Source organism: Trichoplusia ni, chromosome 5, assembly GCF_003590095.1.
Source record: "Trichoplusia ni isolate ovarian cell line Hi5 chromosome 5, tn1, whole genome shotgun sequence".
NCBI classification, from domain to species: Eukaryota; Metazoa; Arthropoda; class Insecta; order Lepidoptera; family Noctuidae; genus Trichoplusia; species Trichoplusia ni.
The window spans coordinates 14,567,664-14,590,111 of NC_039482.1; the positions used below are offsets into that span (position 1 = coordinate 14,567,664).

The 22,448-nt window shown below is 46.9% G+C and overlaps 1 protein-coding gene across 1 annotated transcript; it reads right to left on the minus strand.

Moving 5' to 3' along the window:
- Positions 1 to 1,833: 1,833 nt before the first annotated feature.
- On the minus strand, positions 1,834 to 22,004 carry LOC113493667 (nuclear pore complex protein Nup205). The gene is given in 33 exon segments (XM_026871642.1): positions 1,834 to 2,002; positions 2,246 to 2,327; positions 4,441 to 4,664; positions 4,667 to 4,686; positions 9,379 to 9,583; positions 9,838 to 9,944; positions 10,023 to 10,123; positions 10,387 to 10,524; positions 10,983 to 11,206; positions 11,464 to 12,276; positions 12,360 to 12,475; positions 12,718 to 12,853; positions 13,280 to 13,426; positions 14,029 to 14,173; positions 14,296 to 14,408; positions 14,663 to 14,882; positions 15,194 to 15,380; positions 15,668 to 15,803; positions 15,963 to 16,181; positions 16,389 to 16,759; positions 17,111 to 17,225; positions 17,445 to 17,562; positions 17,885 to 18,076; positions 18,434 to 18,634; positions 18,741 to 18,877; positions 19,056 to 19,220; positions 19,299 to 19,392; positions 19,538 to 19,723; positions 19,839 to 20,039; positions 20,231 to 20,408; positions 20,809 to 20,929; positions 21,083 to 21,243; positions 21,725 to 22,004. Coding segments are annotated over 33 exon segments (5,670 nt in total). The 5' UTR covers positions 21,741 to 22,004; the 3' UTR covers positions 1,834 to 1,921.
- Between the last annotated feature and the right edge of the window lie 444 nt (positions 22,005 to 22,448).

A 22,448-nucleotide genomic window follows, 5' to 3' on the forward strand; every position in this document is an offset into this window, starting at 1 on the left:
GAAACTGAGTGAATAAAAACGTGGATATAAACGTAGGAATAAATGGGAAAAAACGTGGGAAAATGGAAACGGTTACAATGTTTTTCTTTGGCCTATTTGTCAACTTACAAACCAAATCTGTGTTGCTAGTTCGACATACGCTTGACCAGTTTTTAACTACATTTAACGCAGACCAAGATTAACTTCAACAGATTGCGGTCATAGGCACCCACGATATCAGCCTTAAATACTTACATATTATTGGGTTAACAATGGTTTTTACATTTTGCAATAAATTATATATTTGGTTAGAAAATTTTACCGCGGATTCTATTGTAACTGGTGTTGTTTATTCAGGCCTTTCTATGAGTAACCTTTATTTTTACCACAAGGCATCTTCAAAAATTTTCAATGAACTTAGGAGTATTTATTTTCTACAGTAATTTAGAAGTTTGAATTATAAAATAATGTAAGAATAAATAAATGCTCACCTACGTACGGCTCGCGGTGCCGCCGTCGACCGATCAAACCGCAGGCTCCCCTCCGCCTCTTGAAAACCAATATACAGATATATACAAGTAAGTGGGTGGTGGTTTTATAACTGAAAAAACATGATACTCTCTCCTCGATTTAATTATATTCTTGTTAAATGTACCTAAATGCTGTTTAAATGAAGGAAAAACCATTCTATTAATTTAAAATTATGAAGGAATGTAAATTACGAACTGTAATAAGTTATTATTTTTATGTTGAATTGAAAAGATCACGTTTTTGATCTGAAGTGCATAATCACTGCACGGGCCAAACAAATTTTTCGTTCGGTACGGGTTGTACGACACATGTGTGACATGTGTGTGGGAGGGATGTGAGACTCTCATGTGTGGGGGGATTGTGAGACTCTCATGTGTGGGGGGATGTGAGACACTCATGTGTGACATGTGTGGGGGGTATGTGAGACACTCATGTGTGACATGTGTGGGGGGGATATAAGACAGTCATGTGTGACATGTGTGGGGGGTATGTGAGACACTTATGTGTGACATGTGAGGGGGGTATGTGAGACACTCATGTGTCGGGGAATGTGCGACTCATGTGTGGGGGAATGTGATACTCATGTGTGTTGTGAGAATCTCGTGTGAGGGCGGGATATGAGACACTCATGTGTGACATGTGTGGGGGGTATGTGAGACACTCATGTGTGACATGGGATGTGAGTTACTCATGTGTCGGGCGATGTGAGACTCATGTGTGTTGTGAGAATCGCGTGTGTGAGACTCATGTGTGGCATGTGTGGGGGGATGTGAGACTCGTGTGTGGGGGAATGTGAGACTCTCATGTGTGTTGTGAAAATCTCGTGTGTGGGTGGGATGCGAGACACTCATGTGTGACATGTGTGGGGGCGATGTGAGACTCATGTGTGTTGTGAGAATCTCGTGTGTGAGACTCATGTGTGACATGTGTGGCGGAATGTGAGACACTCATGTGTCGGGGGATGTGAGCCTCTCATGTGTGAGGGGGATGTGAGACTCTCGATGTGTGGGGGAATGTGAGACTCATGTGTGTTGTGAAAATCTCGTTTGTGGGTGGGATGTGAGACTCATGTGTGGCATGTGTGGGGGTATGTGTTTTCTTTCGCCTTACGTAAGCTCAACATATCTATTACTACCAACATGTTTTAAAACTGCCTTTTTGTGATCTGGCGAGCGGTATCTTTATAGATTTCCTTCGGTCTGCGAAGGCGGGAAGGGCTCTTGCCGTGCTTAAAGTCACCGGAATGCTTTTCTATTCCCTATTCTGATTACAAAAAACTGTTTCAATTCAATGTTAAAATAAATAGGCGAACAATAAACCACGTACATATTACAAAAGTATATTTATTAGGCAATATTACAAAGGATATCGTTAAGCTAGGGTCGAACATGATCAGTAAACAGTGGGCTCATCACAGAGGGGAGAACTGGATCATACTCTTGATGTCTTTCACCAGGATCTCCAGGAAGCTGCGCTGGACCTGAGCCTGGTTCTGCGAATAACAGATAAATACAACAAGAATAAAAAGCATCCTTTGCGTCTCGACGTCATTAAACGAAACAAATTTCTAGGGCTTAATTAATTCAAGACTAATTAAGCTTGAGATTAGTTTCTGTTATTGTTAATATATTTTCCCCATAATCTTATCGATCCAGCAAGAAGTGGCAACTACTTTTAAATTTGTGTTTTTTTATATTCGAGGTCACATTTAAATTCCCTCTGATGTAGTCCTTACCTTGGCAGTATCGAGAAGTTGTTCAGTAAACCTGTCGTTGAAAGCCGCAATCAGTTCTTTGCGCAGTTCCGGCACTTCATCGCTGATGCTTCGCTCCGCAACAGATCCAGACGTGTTCAAGGTAGCTGTACGGATAGGTATTTAATTTTAGTATGTATAAGCAGCAATATTTTGTTGGTTGCGACATAATAATTGGTCTTTAATAAATTTGTGACTACGTTTATAACAGTGCGAATAAATGGATTCTAAAGGGCGCGGCAATCAGTAAAAAAGTACGACGATGGCGTTCAAAATTATTAAATGATGCAACGGTTTACTCGTTTTTATCGTCGTCAAACCGACTCGCGACCAGGCTGCGTTAGCGAGATTAAAGCCTCGCGTCGGGTCCGAAACTAGTCAGACAAGCTCAATAAATACGCGTGAGTAAACCGTTGCATCATTTAATAAAAAATCAGTCTTACGATAGTTACTATTAAAATACGTTTAAAATTGTTGTGATTTACTCGCATTTTAAATTTGGTTTTTTGTGTATACTTGTCAAAGTGTGCTGCGACGTATTATGGCTTTATATCTCATGTGTTGACTTCACTCTTAGCTTGGTTGGACAGGGAGGTTTTGCTTGGAGGAGCATGTCTGTATGAGTAGGTACACGCGCCGCCACGTGATACAGTGTGAGTGTAGCGTGGCATGTTACCGTGCAGATGCGGCGCGTGGTGCAGCAGCAGGCTGGCGTGCGCCCACAGCAGGTGTAGCGCGGCGGAGAGCGCGTGCGCGGCGGCGGCGCGCGCGGCCCCGCGCACGGCCCCGCGCCGCCACGTGATACAGTGTGAGTGTAGCGTGGCATGTTACCGTGCAGATGCGGCGCGTGGTGCAGCAGCAGGCTGGCGTGCGCCCACAGCAGGTGTAGCGCGGCGGAGAGCGCGTGCGCGGCGGCGGCGCGCGCGGCCCCGCGCACGGCCCCGCGCCGCCACGTGATACAGTGTGAGTGTAGCGTGGCATGTTACCGTGCAGATGCGGCGCGTGGTGCAGCAGCAGGCTGGCGTGCGCCCACAGCAGGTGTAGCGCGGCGGAGAGCGCGTGCGCGGCGGCGGCGCGCGCGGCCCCGCGCACGGCCCCGCGCCGCCACGTGATACAGTGTGAGTGTAGCGTGGCATGTTACCGTGCAGATGCGGCGCGTGGTGCAGCAGCAGGCTGGCGTGCGCCCACAGCAGGTGTAGCGCGGCGGAGAGCGCGTGCGCGGCGGCGGCGCGCGCGGCCCCGCGCACGGCCCCGCGCCGCCACGTGATACAGTGTGAGTGTAGCGTGGCATGTTACCGTGCAGATGCGGCGCGTGGTGCAGCAGCAGGCTGGCGTGCGCCCACAGCAGGTGTAGCGCGGCGGAGAGCGCGTGCGCGGCGGCGGCGCGCGCGGCCCCGCGCACGGCCCCGCGCCGCCACGTGATACAGTGTGAGTGTAGCGTGGCATGTTACCGTGCAGATGCGGCGCGTGGTGCAGCAGCAGGCTGGCGTGCGCCCACAGCAGGTGTAGCGCGGCGGAGAGCGCGTGCGCGGCGGCGGCGCGCGCGGCCCCGCGCACGGCCCCGCGCCGCCACGTGATACAGTGTGAGTGTAGCGTGGCATGTTACCGTGCAGATGCGGCGCGTGGTGCAGCAGCAGGCTGGCGTGCGCCCACAGCAGGTGTAGCGCGGCGGAGAGCGCGTGCGCGGCGGCGGCGCGCGCGGCCCCGCGCACGGCCCCGCGCCGCCACGTGATACAGTGTGAGTGTAGCGTGGCATGTTACCGTGCAGATGCGGCGCGTGGTGCAGCAGCAGGCTGGCGTGCGCCCACAGCAGGTGTAGCGCGGCGGAGAGCGCGTGCGCGGCGGCGGCGCGCGCGGCCCCGCGCACGGCCCCGCGCCGCCACGTGATACAGTGTGAGTGTAGCGTGGCATGTTACCGTGCAGATGCGGCGCGTGGTGCAGCAGCAGGCTGGCGTGCGCCCACAGCAGGTGTAGCGCGGCGGAGAGCGCGTGCGCGGCGGCGGCGCGCGCGGCCCCGCGCACGGCCCCGCGCCGCCACGTGATACAGTGTGAGTGTAGCGTGGCATGTTACCGTGCAGATGCGGCGCGTGGTGCAGCAGCAGGCTGGCGTGCGCCCACAGCAGGTGTAGCGCGGCGGAGAGCGCGTGCGCGGCGGCGGCGCGCGCGGCCCCGCGCACGGCCCCGCGCCGCCACGTGATACAGTGTGAGTGTAGCGTGGCATGTTACCGTGCAGATGCGGCGCGTGGTGCAGCAGCAGGCTGGCGTGCGCCCACAGCAGGTGTAGCGCGGCGGAGAGCGCGTGCGCGGCGGCGGCGCGCGCGGCCCGCGCACGGCCCCGCGCCGCCGCAGCGCCTCCGCCGCGCGCGCGCACACCTCCAGCGGCGCCAGCGACGCGCTCGCCGCCGGGACCAGCTTGCGCATGTCTGCCCAACATAGGTATATCATATATTATTGCTATGTAAGTATAGTTACCGGCAAGGATCTTGAGCGCTCGGCGAAAGAGTGGGAATCGCTTTGTGCATCGTAAGGCTGACCCCACATTTGGCGTACGCGATCCTCAGGCGTGCTTTTAGCGCAAACGCCGCGCGCGCGTCGGGTGTTGCCGCCGTGCAGGCCGCGCCGTGCGTGTTACGTGCAGGCAACGGGGACAGCGGGCGAAGGGGTAAGAACGCGACTCAAGCGTCGCAAGCGCGCCGCGCGCGCATTGCACACACGCTGCCTGCATGCCTCAGGCTAATCGCACACTCGAGGATCGCGCACGCCAAATGTGTGGTCAGTCTTAAATAAAACGCCAATCAATTGTGCCTACTAAGCGTCTTGCGGTGCAACTGCAGCAAAGAACGAATTTCAACCAATCACGAGTGACGGCTATGACGTGATGCGCTGCGGACCAATCACTGCACTGTAGTCCGCCCCGCGCCTTACTTTATAAAGCCAAAGGGACCCCCAAAAAATCACTTCTGCGCAGGTGAAGGCAGAGGCGGATCTTGAATTTGTGGGGCCCTGGGCTAATACTGCTTAGGGGCCCTACCTAATTACTCAACTAATTGCCATTTTGACAAGAAACTGTTTTCTGTAGTGATGTAGGTATATGTAATGTAATATATGTTAAGTACAAGAAGAAAATAGGAAAACAAAAATTTTATTTATTTATTAAAACATTATTTATTGCAAAATAAATTGACGGGTTATAAATGGTTATGTTAAATAAATTATAAAGCAACCTTTCTGCATTTTTGTGCTGCAAATTCTTTTATTTGGTCATCGCACTGTAGGTCCTTTGTTAAATCGCAATTTATCGAAAGAACTGATAAATGATTTAGTCGATAGTTCGACATTGTTGTCCTGTATTTGTTTTCTATATACGACATCCTGGAGAAAGAACGCTCCGCTTCACAGCTAGTGATCGGCATCGTTAAAAAAATCTTTAAGATAGTATAGCAGTTTGGGAAAACATCAACAAGTTTCTTTTCATAAATTAGCCAAAAAATTTCACTGCAAGAGGTGTAAGACTCTGTCTTAGATTGCAGTAAGTAAGATTTCAACTGAATGCACTCATTCACTAAATGTTCGTCTACGTCATTTGGATAATAATCAATAATATTACGTACACTTTCCATATCTATGTGTTCCTGATTTTTGTCTTGCAAATCCATTAAAAATTTAAATTTTTTGCTATAGGTCTCATAGGCTTGGCTTCTATTATTTAAATCCATAATCATCTTATCCAACGCAACGTTAAGCGTGTCTCTTTTAAATTTTTCTGCGCAGTTCACTGAGACTTTATCTGTAGATTTATCTGAAAATTTCAAAGTAATGCGTCTCTTATTTATGTCACTGTAGTCTGTTCCCACACTAGTACTTAATTTTTTAGCTTTCTCTTCGTATTCCTTTAGCTTCTGATCTGATTGTTGCCTTATGTTTTTCACGAACTCTTTTAATGACACAATTAACTTATTGCCTTCACCAATGTCTAAACCAGGGCTCTGTACTTTTTTATTAACTACATTAAATCTCTCCAAAATTTCTTCCCAAAAAACAATCAAAATTGCAGTTTCTAGTTTCGCCAGTTTATTAAATAAATTTCGTGCCTCTTTTCGGAAATCAACTTTTTCATCGTCATTTTCGCCGAAACTATTGAGAATTTTCATAATGCCATCATAATTACTTTTCAAAGCTCTGACAGCATCAAAGTGACAAGACCATCTGGTCTGGCTTAAACTTTTTAACGTAAATTTTAGTTTTGTTTCACGATTTAACAGTTCCCACCTATGGGTCGAAGCAGAGAAGAAAACGTATATTTGTTGCACTATTCCAAAAAAATTTACAATTTCGGTTGCAACCTTCACGGATTCTTGACCAACTAGGTTAAGGGAATGCGCAGCACATGGCACGTAATCCGCGGATTTATTTTTTTCTTTTAGTAGTGCTTGTACACCATTGTAGACTCCGGCCATATTAGCAGCGTTGTCATATGACTGTCCCCTGCAATTATCCAGTAGTAGTCCATTTGTTTCCAAAAAGGCTTGTAGAATATTAAATAAATATAAGCCAGTATGACTACTAATTTTAATGAAAGATACACATCTTTCATACACTTTTCCCCGAAAACAGTATCGTAATACAATAGCAAGTTGGTCATCGTGAGACAGATCTGGGGTTGAATCCATCATAATTGAATAATACTTTGTGTCGTCGTTATTTATTTCAGTTATAATTTGTTTAATTATCTGTTTACCCATAATCTCAATTATTTCCTCATATACTGTTTTTGATAAATATGATATTACAGGGTTTGGTCGCAGCTCTCGTTGTTCAATATGTTCACGTATGAATGGGTCGAATTCTGCCAATAGCTCTAGAGCACCCATAAAATTACCATTATGTGGAGAACCAAATACTTCCTCGGAACCTCTAAGTGCTAAGCCTCTTATACTCAAAAATTTTAGCACTGCAATAACCCGTTTTAGGACATTGTGATAATATTCTGTTTCTTTATTTAATTGCTCCTGAAGCTGCTTGTCTAAAACAGACTTATTTTCTTTTCGTGTCAACCACACTAACATTGAATTCTTATGTTCATTAGAATTTTCGTGATTTTCTAAACAAAATCCTATGTGTTTCCAATCAGAAAATCCGGTTGTGTATTGAGAAGGAGTTTTAGAAAAAAGTTTGCAAGTCAAACAAAAAACAGTACCAACTCTTTTTGAATAACTTAACCAAGATCTTTCCAGTAATTGGCCATTTTTCATTTTTCTAGTGAAATACCTATTTGAAAAAGATCTGTTTTGTTCTTTATATTTCCTCATTGAAGCTGAATATATATTCTTCGGATCTTTATTTTGAAAGTCAGTCATTTTATGTGAGAGGACGAAATTAATAAAATCATTATTCAGCAAATCTGGCCACAAGCCCACGTCAACATATTTCTCAAACTCAAACTTAATATTTTCTAAATTTCTTTCCACCTCGGTCTCGGTATTACCTCCCTTTTGCTGAACACCAATTTCATTTTCAGAGGAACCAGAGGGTTGCTGGAAGTCAAGATATTGCACATTTTCATCGTTGGTATTTTTTTTCTGGTTTTCAAAATCTTGCATATTTTCATCACTTGTATTTTTTTCTTCGTTTTGCGATTTTTTGCTGCCATCGGTTAGATTCTCTTCGCATAAAATACCTTCCTTTACGTTTTTTAATGGATTTATAGCTATTTCATTCGCGTTTATATGTTCCGATTTAAAAAAAGTTTCAATTTTTGCGCATTTATTTCTTTCTTGTTCTCGACTAAACTGTAATTTTCTTTTTTCAGCTCCACTTTTATATTTTCTAGCAGACATATTGTAAAATAAGATATTTTTCTGAAAATAAACAAAGAACTGGATAGAACTTTTAATTTTAATACCTACTTTGTAATGAGTGTAGCAATTCACAAATTATAATTAAATATCGAACGAGTTTGATTCATTTAGTTTTGAAAACTGAAATAAAAAGTCATGTTTTATAATTCTTTTTACTTACCTACTGCCTATTAAAAGCAGGAAGTCTAGTTATGCTGAAGACTTTCAATTTTAGTAAATTAAAAGAAAGGTCCGGTCCTTATAACTTTTAAGTTATCTATTACTTAGTAAACTAAACACACGCACTAAACACGTTTCTAACAATAACAAAGTCAATTCGTTAATATAGTCGACTATAGCAGAAGTGCGGAAAAATAACAAAATTGCGTCGGGCGATAAGCGGAGGGAAGTCCCCAGTAATAGACACTACTATACACGGAATACACCGACTGAAAACAAGCGACAGGGAATTCCCCGTTCCATTTGATAGATGCGCACTCGGGTTGATTGATCGCAGTGTTGCCAACCTAATGATCGGATTTTTTAAAATTCTAGATAATTTTTATTATTGACAATATCGTCTATTGGTTTCAGTTCGGTTGGGGGCCCTCTGTATTCGCGGGGCCCTGGGCTGCAGCCCAAAAAGCCTTTTAATAGATCCGCCCCTGGGTGAAGGTCAGCGCTCCAGATCCTTGCCGGTACTATAGTTGTTGTTTCTATTCAAACTGTCTTTATTACTTAGTGGGTACACAGTAAGCACTGCGGTTGTAATTAAATATAGAACGGCTTCCGCGTGTAACCAGGGGTCGCAGGTTCAAATCCAGACTGAAGGCGTAGCCTCATAGTCGCTCGTCGCTCTAAATCTGGTCAGGATGCGAGTGACCCACTCGACCAGTTTGTCGCTGCAAACGAGCGACGAGCGACTGCATGAAGCAGAGACTTTTCGAGTCGCGGGAAATTTAAAAATGGGGTCTCGTGATCGGAATTGTCGCTGCAAACGAGCGACGAGCGATTTATGAGGCTACGCCTTGAAACTTGAAATTTCACCAAATAAATAATTAAATTTTTCATCTGTAATATTCTATTGGTATAGATTATAGAGATTACAGATATAGATTAGATTAGAGACCCTGTAAAATTTACTATCGAAGATCAAACAATGATATATCTCTAAGCCATTCTCATAAAATCGCTATATTTCCAATAAAATGAAATATATGAATAATCAATGGGTTATTAGCCTCCTATTCAAATTAGGAAATCAGTTGTCATAATTACCGTCGAGACTCATGGTGGGCAGGTTCTGCAGCTGGTGGCGGATGGTGGCGAGCAGCTTGTCGTGGTGGTGGTGGGCGCGCACCAGATGCTGCAGCAGCGCCAGCAGCCGCCCCACCGCGCCGCTCTCCACGCCCGCGCCCGGGATGGCGCGCCCCTCCGAGTCGCACATTATGTGGCGCGCGTACGTCAGCAGGTTGCACACAATCTACGCAAGGAAACAACATGTCACATCGCAAAATCACACATTATAAACGAAGTTTCGTTCTTTATTGAAATAATTTCCTTTCAGTCGAAACGAATTCTAACCATAAACATTCCTGTTTTCTAGGTACAAGGTTGGTTTTTGAGGGATAAAAATGACACCTCTTTGTATTTTAGATATGTGTCTCATCATTGAGATAACTCGTAGACTGCAATAGATTACGTCCGAAGAAAAAGTAGTGTATGTAATGTGCCGACCTTATAGTAGAGCAGGTTGGTCTGGTTCTGGTCGGGCAGGTCCTGGCTGGGCCGGTGGAAGCGCGCCAGCAGCGCCAGCATGAGCCAGCGCACGCGCGTGGCGGCCGCCGCACTGGCCTGCAGCGCGGACGGCTCGCCCGCCGCGCCCCCCGCGCCCGGCGCGCCCCCCGCGCCCCCCGCGCCCAGCTCCCCGCTCAGCACCTCGCGGGACGACGCGCGGCTGATCACTGACGTTATGGCTTCCACTTCGATCAGCAGCTCCACCGGGGAGTTCGGGTGCGCCGCTCTGGGGCAAAGAGAACCTTGTCAAATACAACATCCTCTCCTCCACTTCAGGATTGAAAAACGACATGGTCGTGTTGAGTGCTGAATTATTCTATACTAACTCAGGCTTGTAGTACACCACATGAAACATGACGTGACATCACTCTGGCGACTTGCAATGTTTTCTCTCTAACAGAATGCAATATACTTTTCCGAGACAAGTTATTTTTTACAAAAGAACAACACAAATATTTGGAAATGACGCATGTGTATGTGTATGTATACCTGAGCACGGCGTCGATGCACTCGACGTGGCTGAGCAGCGCGTGTGTGACGTGCAGCACGCAGCTGTGGTTCTGAGGCCCCAGCGTCGTCAGCAGGGCGTCGCACAGCGCCAGCGCCGGGACCAGGATTTGACGGAATCTGACACAACAATTTAATTTATAATTTATGCATCTCATTAATTGTAGGCCTTACTTAATGTAGACTGATATGTCTGTATTGCACGGATAGCTGAGTGGTTGAGGTTCACAGTTAGCTGAGTGGTTGAGTCCAAATTCATCACACAGCTCCTGTTTTTAACAGGTAAAGGGAAGTAATCTATATATAAGATACTATGTGTTATTCCAAATTAATGATATTAAACAAAATGTTAAGCAGACATTAAGACTGTTGCACTACAGCGGCAACAATCTTGCTTCGGGAGATGGCAGTACCCTCCTTGATTTACCCGGGTAAATCCTCATGGACTTTGAAATTTTTCATGAACAGGAATGCCAACTCTTACCGGCTAAAACCACCGGAGTGCTTCGACCTTCCCTTGTACCTTAAACCACGGGAACGCGATGCAAACTACGGCGATTTCAGGCAGATGGCAGTACCTGTTGGCCACGGAGGGCACGAAGTCGGTGTCGCTGCGCGCGCCGTAGCCGGTGTGTATGTCGGGGTGCGCGGCCAGCGCGGACAGCGCGGCCAGGCAGCCCAGCGCGCCCTGCGCCAGCAGCGTCTCGGCGCCCGCGCGCGTGCCCGCCAGCTTGATGAGCAGGCCCAGCTTGGACTCGTACACGTACAGCACGCGCAGCGACTTCGGGTTCGGCTCCAAAGTCTGTTGGAAAGTACAATACATGACATTTCATTGGAAGTTTAGAGGTTGGAAACAGTAAATCATCTTTAACTGTTCGCACTAGTCGCAAACAATATGCTGCTCAATATAATTCCGTTGCTTAAGTTGTAACAAGCGTAAAATTTTGAGGGAACTGCTATTTCTGGATCACTATTAAAGACTTTTTCAATGGCCAAAAAATAATTAGTTTTCAAAATTACGCCATACAAATCGAATACAACTATTATATTATAGCTCACCTCCTTTAATCCCTCATCGTCTTGCAGCAAGCTATCAATGAGACTTCTCAAATAGCCCTGGTTGGTGAGAGTATTCATCCAGTCCGTCCTCGGGTTGATCTCTATGAGCGTGTCGAGGCACGCCAGCGCCACCATGCGGCACACGTCGTGCCCCCCTCCGATACAGTCCCCGCACACAATCGAGCACAGATTCTCACCAAAGTCACTAATCACATCTATCACCATTGACTTTAAAGCCGACTCTTCTCGACTAGGCCTGGCCTTCGAACTGTCGAGACGACTGACGTAAGTGTTGGCCATGCTCTCGTCCTCAGGATCAGCGGCACTCGATTTTAAATTAACAATATTCAAGTAGTTTAGTAAAGCTCCATATAAATTGACTCGCATTTTCTGCGTAGAACCTCCTGATACTAGAATCCAGCTTAATATTTTGTGTAGTATGAACTTCAGTGTCAGAGAATTCGTCTGCATTATTTGGTTAGTGGGTCCGAAGAAACTCATTTCGAATTCTGTTGATTTCTGGTTTGAATCCCGCTTTTGTAGAATAAAGCAGTGACGGAGATTGACTAGTAATAGTAATACTGTGCCAGACGCCAGATTCCCAAGCTGCGGGAGAACTTCGGCCGGCGGTATCTTGTTCAGCAAGTCCTGTAGTATGTTCAGTAGGAGATTCTTTCTAGATTCCAGGCTGAGCACGTCGTGGGGAGCGACACAGAAGAGGATCTCTGTAAGTTGTCGCCACGAGTCGTAGTAGTGCGTGAGTGTGGCCGCTAGGTTGCGCTGTCTGTTCACTTCAGTTACATAGTCTAACACCTGAAACGAACCAATAACTTAAGCAAATTTTGAACTGTGGCGTATTTGTGAATATTATCATTTATAATATTGATATGGTGTACCTTCTGTATCTCAGTAGCTACGAGGTTCCTCTGCGGTGCGGTCGCATGTAGCGCCGCGAGCTCACGCGTCAGTAACGCGTGTACACGAGACACGCTGATACGTTTTCCACCCAGACCTGAACACGTCATGGTAAATTAAATATACAACACCACCAATCACCATAGAATGCTTTAGATAGAAAGAAAGTCAACATTAAATGTGTTCCATAAAGTCCGAAATGTACTTCGTGTTGCAGAGCTCAGACAACACAAGGAATACTTAGATTTAGATTAAGAATCTGTGGAGCAGTCTATTGCTAGTACAAGACCGAAGCCACGGTGTGTCCGGCCACCGGGCTAGTGGTGTGCGCTGTGTTACCGGTGGGCAGGTCGCAGGAGGCGATGGCCTGGCGCAGCTGCTGCGGCTGGAACAGGTCCCAGCGCGGCTCGGGCGCCGCCGCCACGCTCACCGGCAGCTCCTCCAGCGTGCGCCGCAGCAGGCACCACTCCCACTCCTGCATGACATGTATACCACGTGTTGGCTTATTACTGTTCTTGCGTTAGACTGCACGGATAATCAAGTGGTTGAGGTCACCCCACCAAACCCACTGAGCGTGACTGAGGTTCGATCCCCGCGTAGGACAAGCATTTGTGTGGTGCTTGTTCTGAGTTTGGGTGTTTTTGTGCATGTGATTTGTATGTTTGTTAAAACCCCTGCGACACAAGGATTAAATTCTTTAGGGCGAGAGTCGTCTTTAAAAAACTGATCGGAATAAATTTTATAACTGGAGATAATCTCTGATTGTTTCCTTCAGCGTTTGGAAGTTGTTTTTGATGTTTTTTGAGCGTCTCTGACCATTTCTTGGCTACAGCCAATAAACTAGACGTGTGACATCGTAGATAATTTTTTTTAGTTGATATGGGTTGTATAAGGCGGTTACCTGCGTGGGGTGGTGCGCGGTGTGCGTGAGCGCGGTGAGCAGCGCGGACAGCGCGGCGTGCTGGCGGCCCGCCGCCGCCGCGCCCGCCTCGCACGCGCACGCGCGCAGCAGCCACGAGCGCGCCGACAGCGACACCACCGACGCGGACTGCGGACACACGCGCGTTATACACACGTATTGCACGATACATGACACGGGGGATAATTCAACACTGGTATTGACAAGGACACAGTTAGCAGAGAGATATCAATCATTGGCTTTTTTTTCAATATATAAAATCAAGCAACGGCTTATTCACGCGTATTTACCAGGATTGCCCGACTAGTTTCGAACCCAACCGGAGTTCTTAATCATGAGCCGACGCAGCAGGCGAGCGAGTCGAATTCGAATTTCAACAGAGTTTGTGGATGGACACTGCCACCAGCGTGGAAAACAGGACCGGATGCTACTTCTTGTCATACGAAGCATAGCCTGGAGTGCGACGCGGTCAACATGACAGTGACTACAGCGGACCCCCCACCCGCGCCTCGGCGTCGAAGGCCTCACCACCGCTCACGGTGCGAGGCGCCGGTTGAGAAGCAGTAGAAAACAACTGGCAAGGACACCCTTCCCATTGATGTCATGCGCGGCCGCTGATGTCAGTTTGTCTCGCGACCCCGACGCTTCAGCTCGTGATAATACACGTGAGTAAACCGTTGCATCATTTAATAATGAACCAGTCTCATAAACATACTGATTACAACAAATACCTTCAGGTCGATGGTAGCCTTGACGTGTCGCGACAGGAAGTAGTCTCTAGTGCGGAGGAAGCGAAGAATGGGTGCCGACGTATTAGGTCTAGCGCACAACCAGTACACCAGCCGGTAACAACTCTCCACTAGGTTGTTCGCCTCCCTGGTCACAGAAGTATACAATACATAAAATAATCAGTCGAACAATGTAGTTTATGCTGTTGGAATAAAGTCCACATTTTATTGTATCAAATAGCACCTAGAAAAGTATGTATGCTACGATACCTGTGCGTGTTGTTGTGGTCGGCGATGTGTTGTTCGAGGATGTCGAGTATGGAGTGCAGGCAGGTGCGCGGGTGGCCGCCCGCGCCCGCCTCGCTCAGCGACGTGCGACTCACCTGCACGTCAAGCGGTATAGTGAAGCACGATGGAAACGAATAGCTTTATTATATGTACACAAGAAAAACATTGTGAATGTAATGTTTCGATCTGACTTATTCAGCATTCTACTCTTTTCACAGCAATACGTAGGTCGGATTCAAGTTGTGTTTGGTTTCATAATAGTGTTACTTCAAAGGACAGAGGCAGGCCTATTATTTCTACAACAAATTTTTGCTCTATTAGTTGTAATAGCGATAAGCATGTCACTCACGTCGTCATTGAGGTTGTATCCCAAGAGGAAGTGCGCGAGGTTGGGCGGCGCGGTGGGCAGCACTTGGTGCAGCAGCAGCAGCACGCCCTCCTTGGCCTGCCGCACCGCACCACCAGACCCAGCGCCACTACCTCTCTCGTTGACACCGTTTGCACCAGCTTCACTCTCAACCACAGGCTCTGACCACTCTTCAGCTTCCAAGCACTCTACGAATCCGTATCTGGAGACAAAGTATAGATAAGATAATTTTTCATAAGCATTTTTCACATTTGTAAATTTTTCGTTGCTCTCCGTAAGACGTACGGAGAGCAACGGAGAGCAACAACAATTCGAAGTACGAAGTCTAATTTACATACTCATCATTATTTGGCGACCACTACAGTCATGGAATAACAAAAACTTCTTCTAGTAGGTTCCATTCAACAATTCACTGCTTGGTTCCATAGATACAGTATAAAAATTATTGGTTTTATGTCAATTAACGAATAGTTATATTGATAAGTGTAAAGTGTAGCAGTACAGTGTGTGTACCTGATCTCGGCGGCCAGCGCGTGGCGGTGCGTGATGCCGGCCAGCAGCTGGCGCGCGGCGGCGGGCGCGGCCAGCGCGCGCAGCAGCAGCGCCACGGCGCGCGCGGCGGCGTGCGGCTGGCGGCCCACGTGCTGCAGCACGCGGCAGCACGTCACCAGCCGGCACGTGCTGCCCGGGCCCTCCGGCGCTGGCGCGTGCAACACAACCAAACCAACTGTAGCTGTCTGGAAGCCAGCTTCTCAAGGGGTTTTAGCGCGATACAACATGGAAAGGGTCATCGGATGCGCGCAATCTACCACATAACCATATTGTGCTCCGAAAAGAACCAAAATACAGAAGTCTATAAAACTAGCAGAAATAAACTTTAGCAGTTTTAGGAGGGACCCACTTCGTGAAACAACTACTGGTTTAGAACACTAGTAAAATATACTTTAACAGCTAAATTTGTGGGAGTCACCCGCTTCGTACACTTACCCAGGATGAGTTTGGAGAGTGGCACGATGAGGACAGAGCGTCCGGCGTCAGCCGCGGCCGTGGTCAGCGGTCTCTCGAGTGCCAGCGCGCGCTCCAGCAGCTGCAGGATGCTCACCAGGCTCTGCTCTACGTAAGTCTGAACACGAACATGTGAAACTTAACCTTACTGCTTTATGATAAAGCACATTTCACTTCAATTAGGCTTAAAAGGTCCTGTCTTAAGAAATTATGAGATTTAAAGAACTGCTCAACTTGCCACATCACCTTCAACATTACAATGTTTAGTTCCACTTACCTTGGCGGGCGCCGGCTGTCTATCCAGCGACTCCTGCGCCTCGTCGAGCGAGGTCAGCAACAGCCGCAAGAACTCTGACTTGGTGTGCATCTGCAGCAGCAGGCGGAAGCCGGGCGGCGGGTTCGTGTCCGGCTCGCGTCCCACTGGAGGGAAGTCTGAGGGGGACGGCTCGTATTGGTCCAGCCAAAGTGCGAATAGACGGAAGCAGAGGGATAGGACCTACGACGACAAATGGTATCAATCTTAAAGTGGATTACAATAATTCATAGTCAGTCACCGAAACAATTTGCAGGGCTGTCTGAAGGTTTCGCTAGATATCGATTGGACATCGGCGCGTAAGGTCGATTTTCTATCAATTTACAAAAAATATTCGAAGGAGTCTATTTACTATTGACAAAGCATGATCATATTCATAGTGTGCATTACCTGCCACTTCTCGGCGGGCTTGGCGTAGGGCCGGTGCGGCGCGGGCAGCGCCAGGCGCAGCAGCGCGTGCTCCACGTAGGGGTCGAGGCCGGGCACGCGCGCGCCCGCGCCCAGCGCGCGCGGCAGCGGCGCGGCCTCGCCCAGCGCCAGCAGCAGCTGCAGGAAGGCGCGCGACAGCGGGTACTCCTCCAGGCGGCACTCCACCTCCAGCAGCTCGGCGGCCAGGCCGCGCCGCTCGCCGGGCGGCAGCAGGCGCGCGGCCTCCAGCGCGGCCCACACGCGCGCCGCCGTGCCCGCCGTGCCGCCCAGCGCCGCCAGCGTCACGCACAGCTCCGCCTTCAGCTGCAGCGGGATGTGGCAGCAGATCAGACCTGCACGGAAAACCACTTTCTGTTATCAACAATACAGGTACAATCACGGATGCACGAATAGCCAAGTAGTTGAGGTTACCACGCCAAACCTACTGAGCGCGACGTATCGTGGATTTGTGTGATCCACTAATGCTTGCTGTCAGTCTGGGTGTCTTTGTGCATATTATGATTTGTATGTATAAAAAAGCGATACAAGGATTAAACTCCTTAGTGCGGGAGTCCTTTTTTTATAAAAAAAAAAGAGAGAAAGAAAAATTAAACATTTTTTAAGAGATTTTAAGAAAATTGGAAGATTAAAGGGAGTCGAGTTTTAATCTTTTGAAAAAACATGGTTACTCCTATAATACTTACCAAACATGCAGTTGACAGCATCCCACTGCAGGTTCTCGCAGATGGCTGCGCAGGCGGCGTGGTCCTCCCGCGCCACACTCGCTATCAACCTCAAGGCTGCTATTAACGCCTCCACCTGTACAACATACCAAAATAGTATGTGTCACATTTATATTCTTTCTTATCCAGGATATTGAGACCTGTTTAAATTTTAGTTTTATTTCAGTGTTATATTTGTGATCAATACTAAAAACAAAATTGGCCAACAAGAGTTTAAATACAAAATGCAGTCCACACAATATTTTTCGTTATACTCGTAGAGCTACGATTGTTATAATGAGTGTGGGGTGTGTACCTCCTCCTGGCGCACGAGCAGCTTGCCGGGGCGCGCGGCGGGCGTGAGGATGGCGGACGCGCCCAGCGCCGCCGCGTGCGCGTGCTCGGAGAACGGGGCCGGGTCCGCGCGCAGCGTGCTGGACAACGTACTGAGTTAATTACATATATTATGGAAGAATTATTTATTATAACAAGGTGACTCGATAAATATTTACTTTTTTTCTTTACTTTGAATTGAATGTATGAAAACATTTTTGGACTACAGTGAGTAGCCGTTATCTAAGTAACGCTATGTGTTAAAAACCTATCAAGTAATTTAACGGGACCTTATGGGGAGGTGGTGAAACAGGCCCTAAAATTAATTCAAGCAGCAATGTTACACGATATCTCTCGCGTAAATTGGATAAATGTAGTAAAAACAAATGTTTGAACATTTGTCAGCTGTAAGATATGGCAGACCTGTGGTATCTGGCGAGCGCGGTGAGCAGGTGGTAGGCGGAGAGCGCGTCCCGCTTGGCGAGCAGCGCCCAGGTGTGGCGCGGCACGGCCAGCGACGCCAGCGCGCGCAGGTAGGCCGCCAGCAGCGCGCCGCACACCACCTCGCCCGACAGCCGCACGAACTTGTACAGCGTGGCCGCGCGCCCGCCCGACCTGCGCGGGGCCAGGCCTCATTACATAGGGAACGAGGGAAGAGCATGGAGGCGAAATGTTCCAAAATGTATAAGTAACCATAAAGTATCGTTCCTAGTGACACCTAGCAATGATTACGCAGCATTCTAAGATACTGCCGATAATTTGAAAATACTTATTTGCGGACGCACCTTTTCTCGATTTTTTATCGTATCCTATAATTCTTTTCTATTTCAATTAAGCTTCATGCGACAATTACCCAGTTAGCAATTTTACTAGACCTCAAAGATGTGAAGCAAGGCAAAACTAAGTAATTTGATGAACTATGTCGTGAAAAGATCAGTATTCCGCTCCATGCAGAGTGGCGTGGCCACTGACCGGTGCGTGTGCTGGTGCGGGTGCTGGTGCGTGGCGCAGGCCTGCCAGTAGTCGTGGCGCAGCCCCAGCGGGTCGCTGGCGTACAGCCGCTCCACGCAGCGCAGCAGCGCGTCCAGGCGCGTGCGGCTCGCGCCCGCGCCCGCCGGCGGCGTCAGCCCCTCCGACGTGTACATCTGCACCGCGCGGGCTGCCTCGTCCGCCCTAAACAAATACATCACTATACCACCATTCGACATATAAAGCAATATTCTCGAAAAATTTGTTACACAATAAAATTCGAAAAAGTAAAGTAATGAATTGAACTGACTTGACCCTCATTTCCATTAGTTTAGAGTGCATGAGCACAATGAAGTCCGTGATGAGCGTGTGTATGCGGCGCTGGTAGTACTCCTCTTTGCACACGAACTCCGTCGACAGGATCGCTTCGTCTAGATACTCGAATACCTATAAAGAAAAAGATATTTTATTGATTTAAGGCTTTTAGGAAAAAATACTTATATATTGCTAAAATGCTGTCAACTACTACCGATGGTACATAGCTGAGTTTTACTTGTACGAGATTTTTGTGTGTTCGAATTGATCAAGAACCCATTAAGCAAAGTCGTAAGTCACGTAAGTGTACCTTGCCATCGATGGCGGCGTCGACGAGCATCTCGTCCTGGTCGAGCAGGTCGCACTTGTTGGCGGCGGCGCGGCGCAGCAGCGACTGCGGCGCCCGCTTGAGCGCGGCCAGCGCCAGCCCCAGCGCCAAGCGGCACAGCGCGCGCACGCCCGCGCCCCGGTCGGGCTCCGCGCCCCCCGCGCCCCCCGCCCCCGCCGCGCCCCCCGCCCCCGCCGCGCCCCCCGCCCCCGCCGCGCCCCCCGCGCCCGCCGGCGACAGCGTCTCCAGCAGCACCGAGATCAGCTCCGGCTCTTGAATCAGGGGCAGCTTCTTGGCTAGCTCCTCGCCGTCTTCGCGTCTGGTGAACCAAATGTAGGTAATCATCACATTAAACAAGTACCAGCACCCTGCTTCTTGATGTGGATGATTTTCTTAACATTCGACTGCATTAACGGAAGGTATTGTGTTTGCAGCTATAGCCGAAGTATAATTATAAAACTAACCTGTGTAGTACTGACAAATCCAGAGCATACAACAACGCCATTTGCAAGCCCAGTGAGATCTCGTCGAGCGCGCCAGTCGGACCAAGTGTCGGAGACGATGATTGTTCTGCTATAACCCTCAAGAGTATGTCCCTGCTTAGACCGCGCTGGGCCGAGGCTGCGAATACTACGCCTGCTAACAGCTTCCTGTGAACAAAAATTATACCCCTCATCAATAAAAAGTTACAATAACATCAAACCCAGGGCAATAAGGTTGATATTTCAGTGAACTTGTCTTGTCCAATACTAAGGAAAAACTCACCTGGTCGTGTCTATAGTATTAACGAGGGTCACGTGATGCCTGGCGGGCGGTAAGGCGCGGTTGTTTTGCAGCAGCTCCATCTCCGAGTCCATGGTGAAGCGGCGGAGAGCGTCCAAAGCATTGCCTAGCAACCCGTCCGATATCAACTGCTCGACGTAGCGGGACACGTATGACACGATTTCCTCACGAGCATTTATGGACCTAGGAAAAAGATACATAGAATATATATTTTTACAGCAAATATAAATATAAAATCTAAAAATATTATACAGGAGCTGTTAATAGAAAAAAAATACAATAGCTTCAATAAACGAATACAGACCTTTGCTGAGTGACCTTGTATCAGACTTTGAAAATAAAAATAAATATTATTATTGACTACACAAACTCACCAGCACACACCGTCTCTAGCCATGACCAGTTCCTTGAGGGCCTGCACGAGCGCCCGCCTGCCGTCATAATACAGCAGCACGGCCACCAGCCCGCGCGGCAGGCCCGGGTGCCGCGGGGCCTGCCGCTGCGCTGTGTGCAGCAGTTCCAGTGCCAGGTACTCACTTACATTGTACATGTCTGGTAAAAGATAAATATGTAATCTTACAGAGATTAGCTACACAACTAAGTAAAGTCTCTGATTGTAGCAGAACATTTGGTCTCAAAATATGTTTTACATAAACTACTCATAATATAGGATATAGGCTTTTAAAGAATGAATAGAAAAAAGGAAACATTAACAGAAAAAAAGTGGTTGGTTCAACTTAAACTGACATCAGAATACAAGAACAGAGTTTGGAAATAAGAAGACTAGGCAGGGTTTTCAAAAGACACACTGAGAAAATAAAAAAAAATACCAAAAAAAAAAAACAAAAAAAAAGAATGTAACTAATAGAAATTATAGAAAAATAAGAAACAGATTTTTGGTAGCACTGAGTGTGGCACAGACAACATTTAGTGTAATTGATTAATAGGTCACCTGATAAAATAATGGCTTCATCAACCAGTTCTTTAGAGAGGAGTATCCTGCCCACACTGGGGAGGGTGACACCCTCTGTGACACCACGTCGGATCTCATCACGGACTGATGGGTTCTTAGCCTAAAATTTTAAAATTTGTATTTAGTCATTATAAATGAATCATTTTCAAATTAAGTAATACATTTTTTTTTACATTGATAACACTTCTTATTAATAAATGGTGTAATGTATCTTTACAATATTATTACTATTATTCATGGTCATCACACTTACGGGATTCTTAAACAGAGCAAGGAATGTTTGCTTGTGCCGCCTCAGCACTGATTCAAATGTGTGGACTGCATATGGGGCTCCCTTGCCCTCGTGTGCTAAGTATCCTTCTACCACAGACACTAATTCCTTGAAAGGAGTCCAGAGGTCATCAGTTGTTGTACCTGAAGGTTATAGTTAACATGTTGTAAGATATAGACATTAATATGATAATAGATTTTATAGTTATAACCTTTTTAATGCTATAATTTTGATCAGAATGAAACATATTCGTATTTCCATTCCACTGGGCTAAGCTATTTTGAAATATTTGGAGGAAAACATAATCTTTTGTCATTAAAGGATTAAACAAGAATAATACAATAAAAACAATGGTCAAAAATGCTGGCTATGTAGTTATAATTATGTTTTAAACAAAATCATTGAAATTACATCAAGTTGGGACTGCTTTATAACCTCACAACACAAAACATTTTTTATTTGGTTCTAAATAGTTCAAAACCATAAAATTTATTCGTCCAAAACTTTCGTTCAAATAGGTTTTAATAGCTCAGTTATTTTTTCATTCAGATATGGGATAATTTAGATTTTTCTACAAATACCGCTAAATACTGTTGAGCAACTAGGTTATAGGTGTAAACATACCTTCGTTTATATCCATTGTAATTATTTTCTACCACAACATGAAGACTTGGATATTAAAACACTTATTTTCACTAGAACGCTAATTGTAATCAGCTAAAAACTTGTAAAAATGTGTTTATATTTTGAATTCACTCGACTTCATTTGATTTGACAATCTGACAACTAATACCAAAAGCAAGACGCGCGCCGACACGTTTCGTTCGAAAATTCAAAGTGATAAAAAGGTTGCAATAAAAATTCATTTCTTGCAGGCAAGCTTTCATCTGGTCAGAAAAGAATAAATTCCATGCTAAAAGTAAGGTAGAACTAATTTTAAATGGTAGACGTTCCCAACGGAAACACATGGGAACCCGCGCCAGAACATCGAGTTCCTGTGATCCATCCATCCACCGCAAAATTGCCAATTTGCCAGTATAGTCAAAACTATATACTGGCCTAGATATCGTACAGGACCCTCTACCTAAACTTTGAAAAAAGAGTGTCAGACAACTCAAGACGCTAGAAAATCCTAAAACCTGCTCAAAAAAATATTTTAATGACTTTTCGGGAAACAGTCCCAGAATTCTCCATTTGTTACTCTAAAATATCCTCCATGTTTCCTCGAAAAGCATTTGCTGTTACTATTTTTAGTCTTTTACTTGAGAGAATGAGGGATAAGCTCTTTTATTAAACGATTTCTAAAGCCAAAATAAGTTCAAGCAACGTGTGAATAGCGGGTTAGGGC